The sequence below is a fragment of the Spea bombifrons genome, chromosome 10 (assembly GCF_027358695.1).
Source record: "Spea bombifrons isolate aSpeBom1 chromosome 10, aSpeBom1.2.pri, whole genome shotgun sequence".
In the NCBI taxonomy this organism is placed as follows: domain Eukaryota; kingdom Metazoa; phylum Chordata; class Amphibia; order Anura; family Pelobatidae; genus Spea; species Spea bombifrons.
The window spans coordinates 24,362,379-24,384,254 of record NC_071096.1 but is presented as its reverse complement, the minus strand read 5'-3'; the positions used below and the strand labels follow the sequence as shown (position 1 = coordinate 24,384,254).

Genomic DNA, 21,876 nt, shown 5'->3' with positions numbered 1-21,876 from the left:
CGCCCCTGACCGGGACTTAGATTAAAGCATCGTTTTTTTTTTTTTAAACTTTATTTAACATCAATGATGTTAAATAAAGTTTAAAAAAAAACAAAAAAAAAAAACGATGCTTTAATCTAAGTCCCGGTCAGGCGCCCCTGCAACCATGGCGCCCTGTGCAGTCGCACAGGTCGCACACCCCTAAGGCCGGCCCTGCACGGAACACAGTCTCTTCAACACTAGACATTTTACTAGTGGTTGTTATAATGTGATATTATATTATGAAATGGCACCTTAGACACATGTACGTCCCCGGAATATGTGGGTGGCTAATTGTTCTGTCTGCAGAGATATCTGAAGGATAACCCAGGCTGTCTCTTTCTCTTCCCCTCAGACTGTATACGGATAGTATGCGGGCCCAGTAAGTCTCCAAATGAATCTTTGAGCATTTTACTGTTGTTATTTACTTGTCCACCTTTTGTACCCTATTCTATTTTGTCATGTTGTCTTACTTTTTTTTCAAATATTTTTATTAAAGTTTTTTCAATGTTGTCTTACTTTTTAATTTCCCAATGTACATTCTAATTTCTCTTCATTTGTTATTTCATTTTTCTATTTCATTATATATACTGATATTATTTTAACTTTGTTGTTTTCAAAATTCTTTTTTTTTACACTTTTGGTTTATTTTGATTCAAAGGTATTGACATATAAGGTTTTCTAAAGATGTCTACAGGGACATTATATACATAATTCAAATTCAAGCAGTCGTAAGCAAAATCACAGTCAAATATACATACCGTATATGTGACAGCTGCACTTTAATTTGTAATTTTTACAGGGCATGTCACATTTATAGTTCTTCAAAGAAAAAAGAATTATTAGAAAAAAATAACATTATGCAGTAGGATCAATTCATTATATAGAATATGTGGGCAGCATTATTTGAAAGGATTAAGGTGCTATATATACAATTGGCAGAGTCGTCACTAGAGGTCTAGGTGCCTGGGACATGGTCTAAGTTCTGGCCTGTGCTGATTTCACATATACTTACAGAAGGTGAAGGAGGCACAGGAGCATTGCCAGTAAACGACTCAAGCTAGCCCCTTACTTTGTGGAATCTTGTGCAGCTGCCCTTTCTACTGTGCTCTTGACAATAGGGGAACTGTTAAAGTACTATCATATATTACCTACGGAAATTATAAGTATCCACACTTAGAACAGATCCAAGGGCTCTCTTTCATGGCCAGTACCTCGCCTAAATTATCGTCTTCATTTTTATTTAGAATTTAATGATGTTTGGATTGATGGCCGTTATTTTCTTGAGCTTCAAAAATGCTCCAGCTAATTTTAGTAACTGACATAAACTGTTAAGCATACATGTTATTTTTTTCTGTTTTTACCTTTCCTTTCAGTCTATTAAATTCATCTTTTAATGCCATCTAATCTAATTAACCCCACTGCTGCTGTGTTATGTGTATTACTTGCAGGTATATAGTATTACTCCAAGCACAGTTGGCAGTGTGTACACATATATTCCATTGATGAGAATATAATTTTGCTGTAAAGCTGTGTGGCAGTTTATATACTACGACAAAATAATTTTCACAACACAAATTGGACAACTCAAGATACTACTTATTGTAGTAACCACTGCCACCTGTAGGTAGAATTTTGAATTTATATGTACAAAAAATTGTAAAGCTTTACATTTGCACCTCTGCTATTACAGGTAAGGGTCCTGAGACATTGTTTGCGGGACAGAAGCTTAATGACAATGAATGGCACACAGTTCGAGTGCTCAGGAGAGGAAAGTATCTGCAGCTCAGCGTGGACAATGTCACTGTGGAAGGTATCTATGCCTTTAATACAAAACTATTCTTAAAGAACTATAACAAAAAAATCTAAATTAATATTATTTTTCATGTATCGTTCCACAACACTATACCAACTAACACCATGCCTCTACAATATCCCAGAAAGAAAACTAGATTTGATTTCTGTTCAGATTTTTTGTAATATTTTTATATTTTATGTGTCAACTTTACTGTAAAAACCTGTCATTACTACCATGAATTTGCACAACATTCTCCAAGATTCCCAGAAAAAAAATATGCACATACCTGGGAACTCTCCAGGTTTGACCCGGAGATTTCCGGGTGAGGCACCGCTTCTCCGGTTTTCTGGGTCAAGACACGAATCCTCCGGGTCCTGGCACATTTTCCCCTTTAAATATCAGTGGGAACACCCTCGACATCAGTGGGCAGTCCTGGCCGTGTCCCACAAGGGAAGGCTTGCTGGTAGCTGGAGTGAAGAAATTCCCAGGTATGTATATGCAGGGACAAAGAAACCCACTAGGTGTACACAGGACAGTTTCAGTTCCCTGAAATAGTGATCATTAAGTCTCAACCCATTCACTATATCTGCCTTACCTACTTAAACATCAAGACCTAAAAATCATCCTGGTTTAAAAACTGCAAAATGTCCCCAAAGAGTTTGAAAATGCCTAATCTGAATAGTGAGTTTTAAAAGCTGCTGCAGTCGCCCTACACAGTAGCAAGAAACATTTTTTGGACACCTGGGTTATAGGAACAATCAAGTCTGCAAAACTATGGTATGGTGGTGTGTGCATTCTTAATATACTGTTGTTAGAAAACTTTTGTCCCATTTAACTCCTCTCCCAGATGCCTTTTCTAAAAGCAGGTATCACTCATATGTACAGTTATTGCACATGCTAGGCTCCATTGGAATCAATGGTTATATCTGCATCTTTTAGTTACTGGATTGACACTTCTGTCTCATTTAGCACATTGTCTAACTGCTGCCACTGAAGCCAGAAACTGTAAATAGGGGTTACGTACCTGCATACGCAGCACTCCTCTTCACTGCCTTATGCTCTAGGAAGGGGGAGACCCCTCCTCCACCTCGCAACCGCTCCAGCAACAGCCAGTATGGAGAGGAGGCAGACCCCTTCCACCTCCACCAGAACAGCAGCACAGGAGGGGGAGACCTCCCTCCCTGCGGCAGTCAGGTCCTGCAACTGTGGATTCTGTACGCCCTCTAGTGGTCAACTCCGAAAAGACAGGGTTTTATACGCCACACACAAGATGGCCGCATATGCTGGCCCCCGGAAGTGATGTTTTCACTAATTTTGGTGCCAAACTGATTTCCACGCCCCTTCCTTCCGGTTCCTATTTAAACCTCCCGGTTTCCTATGACCCTTGCCCTCTGATGGTCACCCATGCTTATAGTGCTGCCTTTGGCTTCTATCTGACTCCGGTGTCTCAAACCTTGCTGTGCTTGGCAGTAGGAAGTAGACTTGTGCATTCGTATTCAGCGCACATGAAAACGAACATGAAGGGTGCATTTTCATTGTTCAGCCCGAATACCGAAGAAACGAACATGGTGGCGGCAAAACGTACACGAAAACAAAGACACACAACACGAAGAATGTTTGTATTCGTCTTCGTTAATCTACTAATCTCCCTGGTCCCTTCCCCATCTAGCCCACCTTATCTATGCATCGCACGGGTTAATGAGAGCAAAAATCTGTAGGTTCGTGCAAGGAGTTAAAGGTCCGTGCGAGCGACTCTATACCAATAAAGTCGCTCGTACAGACCTTTTAACTCCTGATGGCCGAACTTGACCTGGGCCTGCTTCAAGAGTTAAAGGTCTGTACGAGCAACTCTATTGGTCGCAAATAGAGTTGCTAACACGGACCTTTAACTCTTGGAGTGGGGAGACCAGGTCAAGTTCCGCGTCAGAAGTTAAAGGTCTGTACAGACGACTCTACTGGTCGCCGGCAGGGACTTTTAAAATTTGGAGCAGGGAGACCAATGTTCTCCACAGGCCTCGTTTTCTAATTGCTCACTTGTTTAAAATCTGACATTTTTATTTTAAGGATAGCCTTTTCCAAAGGCTAAGTATGAGGATTAAGATTTGACACTGAAGAGGCTATAAAATAATCTGTAATACACTAATTGACCAAAAGTATGTGGACACCCTTCCAAATTTTCAAGTTTAGGTGTTTCAGCTAACAGGTATATAAAATCAAGCACATAGGCATGCCATGTTCATAGAGAAACATTGGTTCAGTTTGTGAATTGTCTGCCCTGCTTTCCCAATAAGTTCCAAATCAAATAGTAAAAGTAACTGAAACTAAATATTTTTGCTCCCACCCTCCCTTTGTAAACATATGCAGTGGCCTTATATACCTGTAGATTGCACATGTAGCCCATGTAGGTCATAGGCATTTGGAAGAAGGGGCAAATCCAATAATCACACTAAACAACACTGTAAATAGTAAATATGCATATCCACAAGGTTGCACCCCTTTTTACCCCCCATCAGACCATTTTAACCCCTTTTTCGTAGTACACTTTGAGACAAAGGCTCTTTTAACATTTTTGCTGTTTAGCTTTTTTTTCAGGACAAACAGGGCTGATGTCGTTATTTTTATTGTATCATTTAATTTACTATAAAAAATGATAAAATATGGTGGTTTTTTGTTAAAAAAAGGACTTTTTCTAACTTTTATTTGAAAAATATTCATCGTATCTGCAAAAACGAATGAAAAAACCTGCTAAACAGATTCTACTATTTGTTCAGAGTTTAGAAATACCCAATGTTTTTATGTTTTTTTGCTTTTTCTGCAAGTTATTGGGCAATAAGTACAAGTAGTGTTTTGCTATTTCAAAACCACTTTTTCCCAAATCTGGTCATTCTGCACCATGTGCTATTTCAGGTATCTTTCTACCACCAGCCTTTGTAAACTTTATGGTAGTCATTTGTTTTATTTTTTCATACACGTTGTACTTCAGGTATGAATTTACTGCTCCTGGTATATGTCACTGCCAAACAACACCCAATATGTGTTCAGCAGCATCTCCTGAGTACAGTGATATCCCCCCATGCATGGGTTTGTTAGGTTATTTGGGAAGTAAAAGGCCACCATTGTGAGGTGTGTATTTTGGGGTATTTGGACATCTGGTCAGTAGTAGTCACATGATACAGTTTGTTAGAGCGGAAGCTACATGGCTCTCTATTTGTAAGGAAAAAGCATGGTCACCATTACTGTATCAGGATCCCCTGCCCAACAGCCTGCAGCTACATGAAAAGAGATGCTCTACAATTAGTAGCTGGGGATCTGTGTTTATTGCAGTCAGTGTGTATGCAGGTGTGTGTTTTTATGTGTTATATCTCTGTGTGAGTGAATGGGCTTGTACCTATTAAGCTAATCCGTACATACAGTATGTGTGTATGTATGTATGTGCACTAACCCTTTATCTATAGCCTTTTATATTGTGTATATATATATATATATGTGTGTGTGTGTATGTGTGTGTGTGTGTATATATATATATATATGTATATATATGTATGTATATATTTATATACACACTTACATATATAGTGTATATGTATACGTATATCATATAGCAGCACAAGGATAGACCCAACTTCCATGACAAATGTAAATGTATTTGTATATAGTATATCTAATTAGTAAATGTGTGGGCATCTATTTAGTCGACTGACTTTTGAGTATCCATTCACTTGTTAATGCACCCTGTATACTATATACATCTCATGTGATTCTCAGGTTAATCTTGTATCTGATTCACTTCTAGTTGCAATAGTGTATGTGTATCCTCTGAAGCTGAATAATTATTGAAAATTCTCTGTCTATAAATGAATACTATATTGGATTCAGCAGTTTTTTCATTCTTATTGAATTTGGTGCTACTGCTCCATTTACAGCGCCTGACTGGGAATAGGGAGGCAGCCCCAGCATTTATGTGCAATGTCCCCCTAATGGAGTGTGTGTGGCTGATGGCTGGATATGACAGGCTGCATGTTAAATGTTCTATGTTCACGCAAAGTGTGACTGACATTTACAGCCAGTGGCCACATACTACAGGTAAGTAACGGGTGCTGTTTGGCTGGTGTACCAGATGACCAGTCATTGCCTGTCCTATTACATGAGTATACAGTATACCTTAGTGACTATGAGTTTAGGAGACTTGTAGAGCCAAAGGCAGTTGCTTGGTGGGGAGTAGCTGTCCCTTTTGCCCCACATTACAAATAACTGTGCCTAAAGACATTCTCTGTATTGTTCCTCCTCACCACATTTTAACTTTTGTTGCTCTTAGTTAAGAGGGGCAACATAAACGACCTAACACCAATTAAAAGGTTTAATTAAGATATGTGTATCTTGTCTCGCCCTCTTACGTATCACCATTTATAGGAAAAAAGTGTGACAATGAGAAAAGTGTTAATTACAGGATAACCTACTGTAATCCATCAGTATGAGCTACTTGATTTTAAATTAACATTTAAATTGTGTGTTATGTAGTTGGTGTTGATTTGCTTGTTAACTAATTTTAGTAGTAGTTGGTGCTTTAAATAGTTAGTCTTCAGAGATCCTTCTTTGTGGACTGCAACCAATTTTTTTTTTTTTTGCAATGTAAAATATCTGGCAGAATAGTACATGTAATAGTGTTTGAGTCATCCTTACCATATTCAGGAGGTTGCAGCTACACAAGATGCTGTCACATGGACAATACCGTTATTTTGTCTATAAAAATCATGAGGTAGGTTATTGTAGTATGCATCTTGGGCTTGATTCAATGACCTATCTAAAGTCCTGGTTTTGAATAGTCACTAAATCTTGTCCCTGTTATCTCTATTTTGGAACAGGCAATTCATTAAATCAGTCAATTCCAAATCAAATCTTAATTTCCCGAACTAACATTTAATAGGGCACTGTCAAAAACAGAAAAATTTAAAATTTTTGTTGAAATTCTTCAGTCCAATGAGATCACTGCACATTACTTTTTTATATTAATTTTATAGCTCATTGTTTAGTATCAATAATATATAAAATAGTAATCAATCATAGTATAAAAAGTCTTAATGCTTTAACTCCCCAATTTATGTGCAACATTATTAGTAAGTACAGTAATTCCCCACATACACAGGTTTATAAAATTTTGGATAGACACATTTTAAAACGTAATGGTGGAGTATGGTGGAGTGAAGGTTTTCATTCTATATTTAAAGTGGGAGACGTACACAGTGTGGCATTTTTTTATACTTATACCGTATTTGCCCGACTATAGGCCGCACTTTTCCCCCCACTATATATAGTCTTTATATATTCGGGGTTTAGCACAATTCGTATCGCCTGACGCCCGGGACATGCAGTTCCGGGCGCCGGGCAGGCAGCAGGGTTAGGATACAGATCCCCCGCAGCGCTGCAGAGGACCTGCATCCTACTCTCCGATACGCTGAGACAACCTCCCCTGCCAGCACTTTCCACGGGGATGTGCCAGCACGGGAGATTGTCTAAGCGCATCGCGCAGGCGTTCACCGGCAGTGGCGATGCACGTAAACAACCTCCTCTGCCGGCACGTCTGCTCGATGTGCTTTAACACTATCCCCTGCTGGGACTTCCCACGGGGGGGGGGGGAGTGCCGGCAAGGGAGATTGTTAAAGCACATCGTGCAGATGTCCCGGCAAGTGAGGTTGTTTATGCTCGCATCGCCGCAGCCAGTGAACGTCTGCGCGATGTACGTTAACAATCTTCCTTTCCGGGCACTTTCCACGGCGGAAGTGCCAGCACCGGAAGTTGTCCACGCGTAACGCGCAGATGTCCCCCGCTAGACACCAGGAAGACTGCATTGGTAAGTCTAGTGGGAACATATCTAGGGAGCAGAGTGGCAGCATATCTCGGGGGAGACAAAGTGACAGCATATCTCGGGGGCAGAGTGGCAGCATATTGGGGGGGCAGAGTGGCAGCATATCTGGGGGGGCAGAGTGACATATCTGGGGCAGATGGGGCATTTCTGGGGGCAAAGAGGCATATCTGTAAGTAAGGTGCATTAAAATGGCTATTGGTTTTCTGTTTGTATGTAACATATGTTGACTAACTGCATAAGAGATACCAAAAATGTTAAAGTACAGTGTGTTAGAATACTGTTTTACTATTCCACTAATGTGTATTTTTTCTAAAAATCTAAATTTTTCTTTTAAAAAGCTCCTAACTTTTAGGGTGCGGCCTATAATCGGGTGCGGCCTATAATCGAGCCAATACGGTATATGGTTTTCTAATTTTTCACTTTCTTATGATGAGATTTTTTCTTTAAATACAGACTATAGCCCTGCATAATTATAGTACTTGTGTTCAACCAGCAGGGTGGTCTGGATAGACCCTCTGGGGTCCCTACTATTTGGTGTCTGAATAGAAGTTCGGCAAGCTAATTATTCAGACAGTTACTCACACAGTTTTATCATACTGATCCTTAATTTTATTTACACAGGTCACATGGCAGGCGACCACACAAGACTAGAATTACACCATCTTGAGACTGGCATTATGACTGAGCGTCGATTTCTTTCAGCCCCACCCTCAAACTTCCTTGGTCACCTGACTGCTCTCCGTTATAATGGGGCTCCTTATCTAGATTTGTGTCAAGATGGTGAACTTGGCAGGAGATGTGAGCTCAATGCACGTGCTGGTGGCCTCAGACCACTGTTGGCTGATCCTGTGGTCTTCCGATCTGGTCCTGCGTACTTGGCCCTTCCAAGACTTCAGGCTTATGCTTCAATGCATCTCCTGTTCATGTTTCGTGGACGTCATCCAGATGGCCTCCTGCTTTATAATGGAGGCCAGGGTCCGGATTTCATTGCAGTAGAACTTGTCAAAGGGTAAGAGATTTTGAGATTTTACAGAAAGTTACCAAACTTATAGATAATTACATTTTTACCTTTAATTTAATATAATTATTGTTCCCCCCTAACATAACTATAAAGAAGTCTGCCTCAAACAATGATTTTGCTGTATTTCCACTAAGGGTACATCTCTTAAAATAATGTTAAATTGTAAAGTGCTATGAATATTCCTAACTATGGCATGTTAAAAAAATAAGTATGGCAAATATTTGTGTATTTTTTAATGTCTTCCTAAAATAGAGGTTTTACCACATGACAGTATAATGATGATTTAATTCCTAAACTCCCACAGGTACAATAATCCAACATATAGTTAAATGTTTAATGTATTAACTGTGGCGATATAACAGGTTCACACACCTAACACATAAAAAATGAAGGTACAGGTCATGTAACTGGACAGAGGTACCCACTGAGTATTAGATGTGAAATTTGGTGGTTAATTATCATTTCATTCTTTTGTCACAAGAGACTCGCCATACTTCTCCTGAAACCTAGCACTTGGTGTGGGAGACAAAAAGAGGGATTTCAGATTCATTAATCATCTATACAGATCACAAAAATGTAGATTATCTTTGAACTGTTGGATAACGTTAACTACATCAGGCTTGTTGGCAACAGTCTTTCTCCACGTTCTGTACATATATTCCTATTACTGCTGAAGCTGCTGTCCTGACAGCCTTCTGTGGGATTTGGTATGTTCATAGTAATTTGGCTACCACCAACAAACCAAAAGGTTCAATTGAGTTCTTGTTTTAAGTCCTCCCCCCAAGAAGACTAGTCTTTTTTTCTCACTGGCAAGTGATTAATTGTATGTTGCATCACAGAACCAACATGCTACTTTCTCCCTCTAGTTGTTGTAGAGTTTGCATAGGTGACAATTCCAACTGTTATTCCTGTCCCTCTTCTTTTTGTGTTTGACCTGTCTTTTGGCTCCCTGCTGGTTTTTGACTCGTCAGCCTTATACTTCTCCTAGGAACCTTGCCGTCTGACCTTGGAATGTCCAACCTTGAAGGTGCCTGAGCCCTTCAGTACTTTTTCGCAGACTTCTCGTCTTGGCTCTCTGCTACTGGGATTCAAAACTTGTTTAATGTTGACAACTGCTTCCTGTGAATGGGACCGGCTATGGTCTAGCTGTGTATGGTCACCCTGCTTAAGCAAGAACTCATTTTAAAATGTCTCGCACACATAGGGAAATATCAGCAGGAAATACACCTTCAGTAAGCTGAGCATCATAAGTAGACAGGTAATTGTAGAATACTGACCAGGCTGTAAGTCAACTAACAAATAAACATAAGATTTCAGAGCTTCATCAACTGTGCTAGTGTACATGCAAATAGCCCCTAGGACAACTAAGACAGGCAAACAAAAAAATGGTGTGTTCTGCTGTCTGCAGGTTCTCGCCTTTAACATGTGAAATCTTTAAAATGGTCTGAATAACTACATCTAGTGGGACAAACTCTGAGTCTGGGGCTCTGTGTCTCTCAGGCTTCCTGAATCTGCAAATGATTATAGAATGGGGCTGTTACATTTCTGGCTGTTGCAATTGAATTTGTATTTACACATTTGGGTTCAAATCTGTTGGTTGATATTCAGTAAGCCAAACTCTTTACCATATATCATCTTCATTAGAAGGTTCATTGGTGGTTTATTGCCACACAATGAGATGTGTCTTCATCCAGAGAAGGACACCAAACATGTTTTCTAGCTTTCCATTTTGTCTGTACAACTCCCTAGTGTAAAAGAGTGGACACAAAGTAGTATGTATCAACATACAAGAGCCCCAGAGTAGAAAACATATGAAAGCATCTGGGAAGTAAAAGCTCAGCCATGAAACAGTAGACCACGCACACTCATAAAGCCGTGCTGTTGAGTGCTGTTGAACCGTGTATCACGTACAAAGTACCTGTAGCATCACTCACTGTGGAGTTTTCTGGAAGCAACATCAGCGTAAGCACTGTCCATCAGAAGCTTTGTGAAATGGGTTTTCATGGCCAAGCAACTACACACAAGCCAAAGATCACTATGTGCAATTCCAAGCATCAGTGGTAATGTTATAAAGGACACTGCCACTGAACTCTGGAGCTGGGGAAACATGTTCTCTGGAGTGATAAGTCACACTTCATGATGTGGAAGTCTGATGGACGAATGTAGGTTTGTCAGATGCCAGGAGAGGGCTACCTTTCAGCATACATAATGTCTATGAAAAAGTTTGGTGAAGGAGGGATATTGTTCTGGGGTGTTTGTGCTTATTCACCATATGAGTACAGCACTCAAAACTGTCTTTGAAAAACTCACATTTGTCTCTGTTGATCATTAGCTCAAACTCAGATGTAACTCACTTTAAGACAGCCTCAACATTATATATATATATATATATATATATATATATATATATATATATTGAAACAGCGTCTAAATTCAGGCTGGATTTCAAGTTGTAAATATGCCTGGTGAAACTTAGTTTTTGTATATTCTGCCCCCTCCCCTTGTTAGAGACCTAGAAAGTTCTACTGTAAATGGCAGTCAGCACTGGTCCACTGGGAACTGGTCCACCGGGAGCTGTAAGTTTAGAACAATTGGAAATCGCCACACCGGTAATCTTTGCAATTCCTCTTCTACTTTTTTCCGTATTGCAAAAGGTGCAGAGCAAAATATTTAGGTTCAGAACTTTTGTTATCCCATTCAAGCCCACTAGAGGAAAGTCAGCTCATTCTATGTTCATCCCACCACCCAGTCCCCTCTTTAGTATTGATTTCTGTGATGCCTCCAGACAGCACCCGTTGTGAATTAATGCCCCCACACCCTTGTGTATACACATTGTGTATTTATGTCCAAAAGCCAGCCCCCCTTTAGTATTATGTCAGCCCTGGCATATAGATTGCATCCACAGGACTTGTCTAGCACCCAGACTGGAAGCATAGGACTTACCATCCTTGCCCCCAAACAGCCTTCCTGTGACATATTCACCTCAAACAGCCTCCCTGTGCCATGCTTTCCCCCACTTACACATCCATGCCATCACACACATATTTATTTACTCATTCACAAATACTAATTCACTCATCCACAGATACTTATTCACATATACTCATTCACAAATATTCCCTCATTCAGATACTCATTCATACACCCTCACCCACCCACTTACCTGAACTGCAGATCTCTTGGTGCCACTCACGCAGGGGCTGCTGCTTCCCTCTGTGTTACACTCTGTACGGACAACTTTTGTTTTCCATCCAGGGGAAGTGGGGATGCATCAGAGTCATGTGACGTAACATAACATGACTCCACTGGGTTCCAGTATCCCCTTGGCGGTACAAGAGATGTTGCTTGTACAGGTAAGCAGCAGGCCCCTGCGGAAGTGTTCACAGGGGTCACCCGGGCCCCCTAGAGTGGTGGGCCCCATCACAGTTGCGACCGCGGCCCCTTTTGCCTTCAGGCCAGACCAAATGATTGTGTGCGTCTTGTTTGGCTGGACTTTACCCAGCCCTGGTTTAAAGCTAGTTGGTTCCAGTCCTGCACAGTCATTACTGAAATTTCACATGAAGTGTCTGTTTCTTAATGTACCTAGAATACCTGTGCTGAGAAGCAAATCCATTTGACAAATCCATTTGGTGTGACTAAGCATTCCACACTCAAGTGGAAAGCTTGAAATGGCATATGCTAGCCATGTGTCTCTTGTCCCCAAATTGAAAACATACTGAACAATAGGTTGATGTCTGTGAAAAATTAGCACTTCAAAGTTGATAATGTGGCTGTTGCATAGATATTTTGAAAAAAAAAATATATCAGCAACATGTTTGAAGGTTAAATCTTCCTCAGTCACAAGTCATTTCTAGGCTGCTATGTCTGCCAGGCCGATAACAAACTTATCCCACATTGCGGTCAGCAAACCTGCAAAAGCAGGCTAGTTTCCTGAGATTTACTACATGTGTTTTCACATGCTCACCGGGTAGTTTTAGCTTATTAAAGTTGGGGCTCTCTGGTATTTCTAGTGGTTTCCGTAGTAATCTGATAGTTCTCCCGGTGGCTTGGATGCTGACATTTCTGGTGACAGTAAGTCCTGCAAAACACTAAGTAGCCCAATAGTTGTAAGAAAAACTGTCACTTTCTTCACTGCTGCAATATTGTTCAACTCAGGCATCACATTTATTAATGTATGGGATGCTGCCTATCAGAGTCATTGTTGAGTCAATGATTTTGTTGTTAGCAGTATGGTCACCTTGCTTAAGGTGGTCTGATTAAACCACCCTAAGTCTGTAGTACTTCAGAATTTATTAAGACCGTTAGAAGTCATACATTTAAACCTTGTAGAATAGTCTGGGGCTTAGATCTTATTAGTTGTGCAGCTTGCATCCATTCATGAGTATCCCACTTTTCTTTACATGGGCTGTTACCGTACTAATCAACCACTTTACAGTTACATACACACACAGGAAAAAAATAAGTCAGAAATGCACCCTGTTTTTAGCCCTGGATGAGCCTGAAGTAACCTTACAGGGCCTGTTTCTCTAAAATACTGATTAGGCTGTAGGGTTGCCACCTACCTAGCAAAATTCTGCTCATAGTTGTGGGTCGGTGAAGGTGGATCCATAAAAGGGGCAAATGTTGCATGAACCTACAATATTGAGCTTCAGGCTCCTAAGTACATGTACTCTCTGACAGTGGTACATCACAACCCCATCATTAGATAAGCCAGATGCAGATAGTGGTACAGAATGACATCTGTTAGTATATAGTGATCCAGACACTGAGGCTGCTACAGTATAATTCTTATAATTAAATAGTGATCCAGACATATATTGTGATACACCAAGACTGTGGTACAGCATAACTCCCACTGGCCAGGCACTGATTGTTGTACACCCTAACTCACTATATAATGAGCCAGTCATTGACAGTCATGTAGCAGAACTCTCATCTCCCATCATCAGCATCATCATTATCATCATTTTTGTTTGCATTTCTAGGTTTTTCACTCTCAATCCCACTACTCACACTACTCATTCTCTCACACTCTGCCTCACTCTCTCACGCTCGCTCACTCTTACTCACACTCTCAGTCTCTCCCTTAATGCCTGCCTACCTCCTTTGTTGACAGCTTCATGCCCCTGTCTACTTTTCCAAAGCTCCGCTTCTCTTTTTCCTCCCACCTGATTTTTTTCTGTCCCATCACATATTCACTTTTGTCTTCACTTTTTCATTCTTCTCCTTATATCCCTCTGTATCTGTCTTTTTTTCTCTTTTGATTTCTCTCCCTCTTCATTTTAATTCCCTTTTTACCACCTTTTCTTTTGTCTCTCCCTCTTTTTATTCTGTCTTCTCTCCTTATTTCTTTGTTTCTTCATCCTTTTTTCTTCTTTCTCCTTCATACCTCACACCCATGACACCTTACTCCTTTCCCCCCTCTAACCTTGAGACCTAGTATCTCCAGCAGATGCAAAAGGCAGTTGGCGTGCCAAAATAGAGACACTCGGATGGGAGGATGCGAGAGGTGGTAGATGGATAGATTATCCCTCATCTGTGTCTCTATTTGTAATAGCAGCTAAAGAGGGAGCTCTGCCCTTTTGAGGGACTCTGTTTACTGGTCCCCTCATTGCAAAAAATTCCAGCCGGGTGGCAACCCTTACGGTAATTGAAGACTTTATCGACAGCAGGGGCAGTCCTCAAGGGTCACTTCTAATGCTGAGCCAAAAAGCTTAAGTGAAAGGTCAAGTGGGCTGCTGGTATCATAAATATATGTGGTGCACTTGGGGAAAAAAGTGTATTTGATACATTTAGAAAGAAAATATTTTTTATTTATTAAATAGAAATCAGCCAAGATACAATGGTCTGCGTAACTAAAAAACTTGGACCAGCGCTGGTATGAAACAATCCAGGGGCTGCATTGAATGAAACTTTAAATGTCTGTCATGTCAACTATTTCATGTATGTAATTTCAGAAGTCTGTCAGTGTCTTTACTGAGCATTGTATGTTGGGGTAGCCAAATACCTGGTGTCTATAGCCTCCAAGTGCTATTTATCGATAAACTAGTTTTAAAAACCCAAGAAATTAGTGTTTAAACATTAGCAAATGTGTTAAGTGAAATACAAACTGTGGTTTAGCTCGTAATTATTATTGCAGTCCAATAAGTTGCTATCAATATGTCATAAAGTCATAGGGGACCCAATATGTTTTTCAGCAGTGCCGTATAACTTTTGTTTAACCTTTTTCATTTTAATAGTTTCATATATTTTCCATGATTAATGATTCTCCAATTTAAATCTTCACTCTTTGAATCTATAGGTATATACACTATGTGTTTGATCTTGGCAATGGTCCCTCATTGATGAAGGGGAACTCTGAACGACCTCTGAATGATAATCAATGGCACAGCGTAGCAGTGTCCCGAGATCCTGGTAATGCTCATACACTAAGAATTGATGGAAGAACAGTTACACAACACTCTACAGGAGCAAGTAATTTGGATTTAAAAGGTGAGAAAGCACAAGGGGTCTTCTGCTCACATACAAGATACCAATGTGCCTATTACACAATTTGAAAAACTAAACTAATCATTGGGGAATGTGTTTATACAAACTATGCTTTCTGTATATACAGTGAGATTAGAAAGATTTGTTGCACACATAAACAACACTGTATTTAATACTTTTTGTATGTGTCATCAGTCGTTTTTCTGGCACTGCAAGGGTTAAAATAAACAGAATATATTCTTAGTGTTTAGTACACCACATTCTCCTGTGGTCATTGCCTTTTAGTTTGTAACTTAAACTCAGTTTATGACATAGCGTATGAAATGTTAGATTTTGGATAGTTAGGAGAAGTGGTGCCAAGCCTACAGACTCTTAAAGGTACACTCCATCAATCAGGTAGACCTTAATACATATGTGTGTCACCTTTAAATTCATGTTTTGTTTGTGTGCTTATAGCGCAAATGCACGTAGGATATATCAACATCTCTTTTTATGCATTTCAATGTGCCCCTGTCCCACCAAGCTCCTTGGCTTGCAGGAGATATGTTTAGTAATTCGTTACCAGCGTGCATACCTGGAAATTTTGCCTCCCCTGGGTCTGTCCTTGCTATTTTTCTTGGGCAGACAAGTATTTTTTAGACTCGTCCATGCCACACCCACTCTGACGATTCAGTTCTATTTGGGGATAGTCCTAAGCAACTAGCCCTACCCATCTCATGGCTAACTACACCCCTCACATGGTTAGCCTTGTCCATGCCCATGATTAGCCCTGTCTCCTTGCAAAGCCACTACCTTAGAAGAGGGAGAGCTCTATTCTGCCTGCCCAGGGGATTTCCCAGGTATGCTAGTTGCACATACAGTATACTCACCACCAGCCAGCTCCAGTGTTGACTTGAATAAGAGTTCCAGAGGGTATAACAAACCCCCTCATGTGCGTGCGCAGAAAATACTGATCGATTTCAATAGGAGCAATTTCCTGCCAATGAGTAGCTGCTAGGAGTAGACAAAACTGGTGCTAAATACAGACACCAGAGGGTGGTACACTTCTGCTTTAGAACTGCAGTATTTTAGCAAGGTAAGTCTTTACTATGCATTTTTTGTTTTTTGGTGGGGCTGTATGAGACATTACACTGTCCATTTAACCTTTTCTGTACCAAAGTTTTTCGGTGAATAAAGATTTAGTTTGAAATCATAGAATCACACAAAAATAAAGCAACTTTGCTTAGAACGTCTCCTACAGAGTAGGTGCCACTTATGAACAATGACCCAATTTATGTTCAGTAATATCCCCTGATTATAGGCATACCCCACATGAATATTTTTATGTTCTAGAGGGCAACACCTATCCCTTACATTGTACCCTATATGGTAGTATTTTTAATACTTCTTGCTTAAGAAGGGGGTAGTTAAGGTTAGGGGGTAGTGAATTGTGGGGGAGGTATCATTTTTACTTATAGTGCTAGGACTGGAATGGCAGGGCTTTTTTTAGATTTTTTTTTTTTTTTTTTTTTTTTTAGTGCAATATGTATATCTATTGTAGATCTTACAGTCATGTGAGAAAGAAAGTACACCCTCTGTGAATTCTATGGTTTTACATATTAGGTACATATAACCTCAGATGAACAACAACATATGACATATTACATTTATTCAACAAAAATAGAGTAAAAATGGAGAAAGTGTGAAAAAAGTAAACCTTTTGATTTAATAGCTTGCAGAACCACCTTTAGCAGCAATAACTTGTAATCATTTTCTGTATGACTTTTTCAGTCTCTCACATTGCTGCAGAGGAATTTTGCCCCACTTTTCTTTACAATGTTTCTTAAGGTCATTGAGGTTTACGGGCATTTGTTTATGCACTGGTCTCTAAAGTTCCTGCCAAAGCATTTCAAATGTGTTGACATCTGGACTTCTACTGGGCCATTGCAACAACTTGATTATTTTATTTTTCAGACATTCTGTTGTAGACTTCCTTGTGCTTGGAAATATTGTCCTTTTGCATGACCTTTAGGTGCAAACTTTAGGTGTCAGACACATGGCCTCACATTTGACTCTAGAATACTTTGGTATACAAAGAAGTTTATGGTCCACTCAATGACTGCAAGGTCCCCAGGTCCTGTGGCTTCAAAACAAGCCCAAATCATCACCTCCCCACCACTGTGATTGACGGTTGGTATTAGCTGATATGGTGTGTTTTTCACCAAATGTGCATTATGGCCAGACATCTCCTTTTTGGTCTTATCCGTCCAAAGAACATTGTTCCAGAAGTCTTGTGATTTGTTCAGATGCAACTTTGCAAACTTAAGATGTGCTGCCATGTTCTTTTTAGAGAGGAGAGGCTTTCTCCTGGCAACTCTTTCAAACATACTATATTTGTTCAGTCTTCTTCTAGTTGTACTTTCATGAACTTTAACATTTAACATGCTAAATGAGGCCTGTCTGAGCATTGCACAGTCTGACCTTGGGTGAATTTGTGGGAACTTTCACTCCTGGGAAGACTGGCAAATTGTCTTAAATGTTTTCTGCTTTTGAATAATCTTTCTTACTGTAGTATGGTTAAATTGTTTGGAAATGGCCTTATAACTTTTCCCAGAATGATAGGCAGCAACAAAGATAATTTCTGACGTCTTTCCTCCTTGGCATTATGATAACACACACCTGAATGGCCCAGATCAGCAACTGCTAAAACTTTGGCTTTTATACAGGTGATCAATTAATCAAGGACAATTGATTAGTAACGCCTATCTGCTATTCTGCATCTTAATTCTTATGAAAGCAGTAAGGGTGTACTTAGTTTTTAACACTTGGCTTCTCCATTTTGGCTTTATTTTTGTTGAATAAATCATGAACAGATTATTGTAATTTTGTCATGATAAGTGAAACCATAGAATTTGAAGAGGGTGCACTTTCTTTTTCACACAACTGCATGCAGTCAGCCAGTGGCTCACACCAAGCACACATGATTGGTAGGCAGGAAGCCTGGCTTCTGCTGAGAGTGGGAAGTCAAGGCTGTCAATACACAGCCGGACCTCCCATGCAGCGGCAGATGGGTTTTTCTTCCACTGTGAGAAATGCATGACCTACAGGGTAATCTTTGCACAAGTTTTGCACAATTGTACCTGTATAAGATTAATGAAGGAGTTAAACAAAAATTGCTAAATTTTAAGAGAATTTGAGAGACGTTTGTAAGGAGGAGTAAATAGCGAGGGTGTGATTGAGCCCTTCCTGAAGATGTATGTAATAGTACGTCACAAATTTCTGGTGGTTGATATTAAGAACATCCTGTTGCTTTATACATTGGAGGGATAGATCCCTGTCAGTGTATGTGAAGTCAGGCTTTCAATCTGCATAGTGTCCCCTCTGCCAACTGAGGCTAAATTATTTGGCCCCAAGCTGAGTTATCGAGTGAGCATTGTCTCATTCAGAGGATTTAAATGCCTGAACTTACAATAGGGCAGGGGTGTCCAACCTGTGGCCCCCCCAGCTGCTGCAGGACTACATCTTCCATACTCCTCTGCCAGGTCCTTAGCTGAAAGAGCATTATGGGAGATGTAGTCCTGCAGCAGCTGGAGGGCCGCAGGTTAGACATCTCTGCAATCTCCTGATTCTGATGGAGTCCCAAACGGTTCTGTAGAGACCACAGTCTAGTCCCAGGTTCCCTTTTCAGTGTGATCAGGAAAGCACACTGTACATCAAAAATTGAAAATCCTAAGTCTACAAGATGTATTCAGGACAGGTAAATAAGTATATTTCATTTATATAATTTAAATAGGTAAAACAGTGAAATGACAAGGTTTATTGTTCAAATTGTTTCACTACTAAGTTATGGGTTATTACTCAGTACTTGATTTTGAACAAAGGTTATATTGATTTCTTGATTTTTCCCCATATCTAATTTGCACATTATTTTTTTCTGCTCTGGTAGATGTAGAGGTTTTTTTGTAACCAAACCTAATGCAAAATAGTTAAAAATAAACAGAGACTTAAAAATTCCTGGATAAGGCATGCCCTTTGTCCCCTCCTCTTTCCTCAGCTTTCGTGCTTGGATGATGGAGGATAACACAAGAAATAAATGAGGGTCCCAAGGGACTGAGGCAGGGGTGGGGGTAATGTTCCCTCCAAACATCTTAACACCCACCCCAGTCCTGGTGCTCAGTTGGATTTTTTAACAAAGAAAAAAAAACACGCTGCCTTGTACTGCCTACTGTGTTTTTAAATCCAGTCACCTAATGTCCTAATTATAAAGTTTGGTGAAAAATTGACTTTTACTCATCTACAAAGGCTCATGAAAAACAAACTGCTTAATAAATTCTAATATTTGTCCTGAGTTTAGAAATACCCTATGTTTTTATGTTTTTGTGCAAGTTATAGGGCAATAAGTACAAGTAGCATATTGCTATTTCAAAATCATTTTTTTTAATATTGTAATCCTGTCCCATATTCTATTTGGGGAATCATTTTTAAATGTAGAATTTTGATGTTTGGTTGTCCTGTGTCCCTGCCCAGGACGATGTCCAGATGTCCCATCTTTGAACCTGGGCAATTCCATATATATATATATATATATATATTTGAGAACTAGAAATCCCAGGGTATTTCAACTGCTGGTATTTTAACTCTTTCCTGCACTAATTCTACAACCAGCCTTTATCAGAGGTTTTGGTAGTCATTTATTTTGGGGGGGGTTCACACACACATTGTACTTTAGGAATGAATTTACAGCTCCTGGTATATGTCGCTGACAAACAACACAACAATATGTGTTCAGCAACTTCTCCTGAGCACAGCAGTTACCCATGCATAGGTTTGTTGGGTTGTTTGGGGCTTAAAGGCAACATTTGGGAGGTGTGCACATTTTTTTTTTACATTTTGACATCTGTTCTGTCTGCACCCATGTCCTATTTGGGACATATTTGAACCCAGCCAATTCAATTTACCCCATCAAACCATACATTTTATACTATAAATTTTACTAGTCACATTGTGATTACTAAGCTGGGCTACCTATTGTAAATTATATAAATGAAAGCAGCAATAGCAATCAATGGAAACAGAGATGTAGCATGCAACCCATGGGCTAGCCACCTGCACAAAGAGGTAAATAAGTAAAATACCAGAATTTTTTAAATCAATGTCTCCAACACCTTTCACATTTGATCGGATATGTTCACTTCCTCAGGGCTAACATGCAAATCAAATAATAATAAAACAGCTAAAGCCTACATACATATATCCCTCTCCAGTAGTCCATCCCAATCAAGTCCTTTAAATCATGAACATGCCATGGTAATAACCCAATTTCATTTAATCCATTTACTTTCATTGTGTTGTATATTAAAATTTACCTGATTCTGTTGAATGTTACCTCCCCTAGCCTAACTGGTGTGTCGTGTTGTGACTGGTGGTACAGTTCTGTGAAAGACTTGCCCCATTAGAGCATTCTTTACTCTGAGAACTGGGGCAGCTACCGACATAGCTTAGCGGTTTAGAATGCAAGGTAGGTGGCAATGTTGACTAGGGTGCTCCCAGTAGAACCAGGTTCCTAGCTGGAGTTTCTGTCTCTGCTTTCTTCTCATTTCCTGGTTACAAGAATAGTTCAGCAAGGCCCTTCTGAAAAGCAAGCACTGGTTCCTGTTCCCAGCGAGCGGTAGAGGAAGGTGTTTTTTTTCTCCAATCTCTCTTTTCCCAAAAGGTTAAGGGTGTCAGACTTATTGTTTACCTTTGCTAGATCAATAAGTTTTTTGAGGCTGCCAAATGCACTTCATATGTACTGTTGATCTGATAGATACCTCCCAACATGTTTCTGACAAGGACATCAAAGATTCCTGTGAATAGCAGTTCCCTGGGACAACTATAGCCAGCAACTTTAACTTTATCCTTTCTTTGCAACCTTTTTTTCTTCCTTTTTATGCACTTCTTCTCTTAGAATGTGTTTCAGAAAGGACTGCTCAGTGAACAATGTGCATGTTGAGAGATAGCTATTTGGTTGGAATTGCCCCCTCCATAATGAAAGGGAGAGGAGTGAGAGAAAGAAGAAAAAAAGGGTTGGGTGGGTAGTTGGTGGAGATGGACACAGTCCGCTCCCCACCCCAGACCCAACCATCTACTAAGTGAAGTGAAAGAATCTAAGGACTAGCCACAAATTCAAGCCAATAATGGTATTTAACCCAATTTTATGTGTGCCTACCCTACAATACTGTATTGTTTAATGTGTCTTGTCAAATACAATGGCTATGTATTGTGCACTACATATATTCAATTCTAATTTTGTTATACCCCTTGACTATATCTTTTGTAAGAAGTACTGATGAAATCATTGACACTATATAAATATATAAAAATAAATAAAAATATTGTAGTTTGGTAGTGATGATCTTGGGCAGTTCATTAGGGTTTTGGCACCTTAGTTCCCAGATATTTTAGACTTTATTTGGGGAAGGTCACAAAGCAAGGCACATAAAGACAAGGTTTGACAAGGGTGGTGTGCAGGAATTCGAGTGGCTTGCACAGAGCCCTGAACTTAACGCCATTGAACACCTTTGCAATTAATTGATATGTCGATGCCAAGCCTTTTTTGTCCAACATCCGTGCCTGACCTCACAAATGCTGTTTTGGCTGAATGGGCTCAAATTCCCTTAGACACACTCCAAACTCTTGTGGAGTGCCTTCTAAGAAGAGTAGAGGCTT

At 39.9% G+C, this 21,876-nt stretch overlaps 1 protein-coding gene across 7 annotated transcripts in view; it reads left to right on the top strand.

Moving 5' to 3' along the window:
* NRXN2 (neurexin 2) overlaps positions 1–21,876 on the top strand; it is a 200,491-nt gene that overhangs the window by 57,964 nt on the left and 120,651 nt on the right. For all 7 annotated transcript variants that reach the window (XM_053449718.1, XM_053449719.1, XM_053449717.1 and 4 more), the window contains 4 exons: positions 374–400; positions 1,712–1,831; positions 8,301–8,688; positions 15,002–15,192. In XM_053449718.1, coding sequence (XP_053305693.1) covers positions 374–400; positions 1,712–1,831; positions 8,301–8,688; positions 15,002–15,192 — 726 coding nt within the window. The remainder of the gene's footprint in view (positions 1–373; positions 401–1,711; positions 1,832–8,300; positions 8,689–15,001; positions 15,193–21,876) is intronic.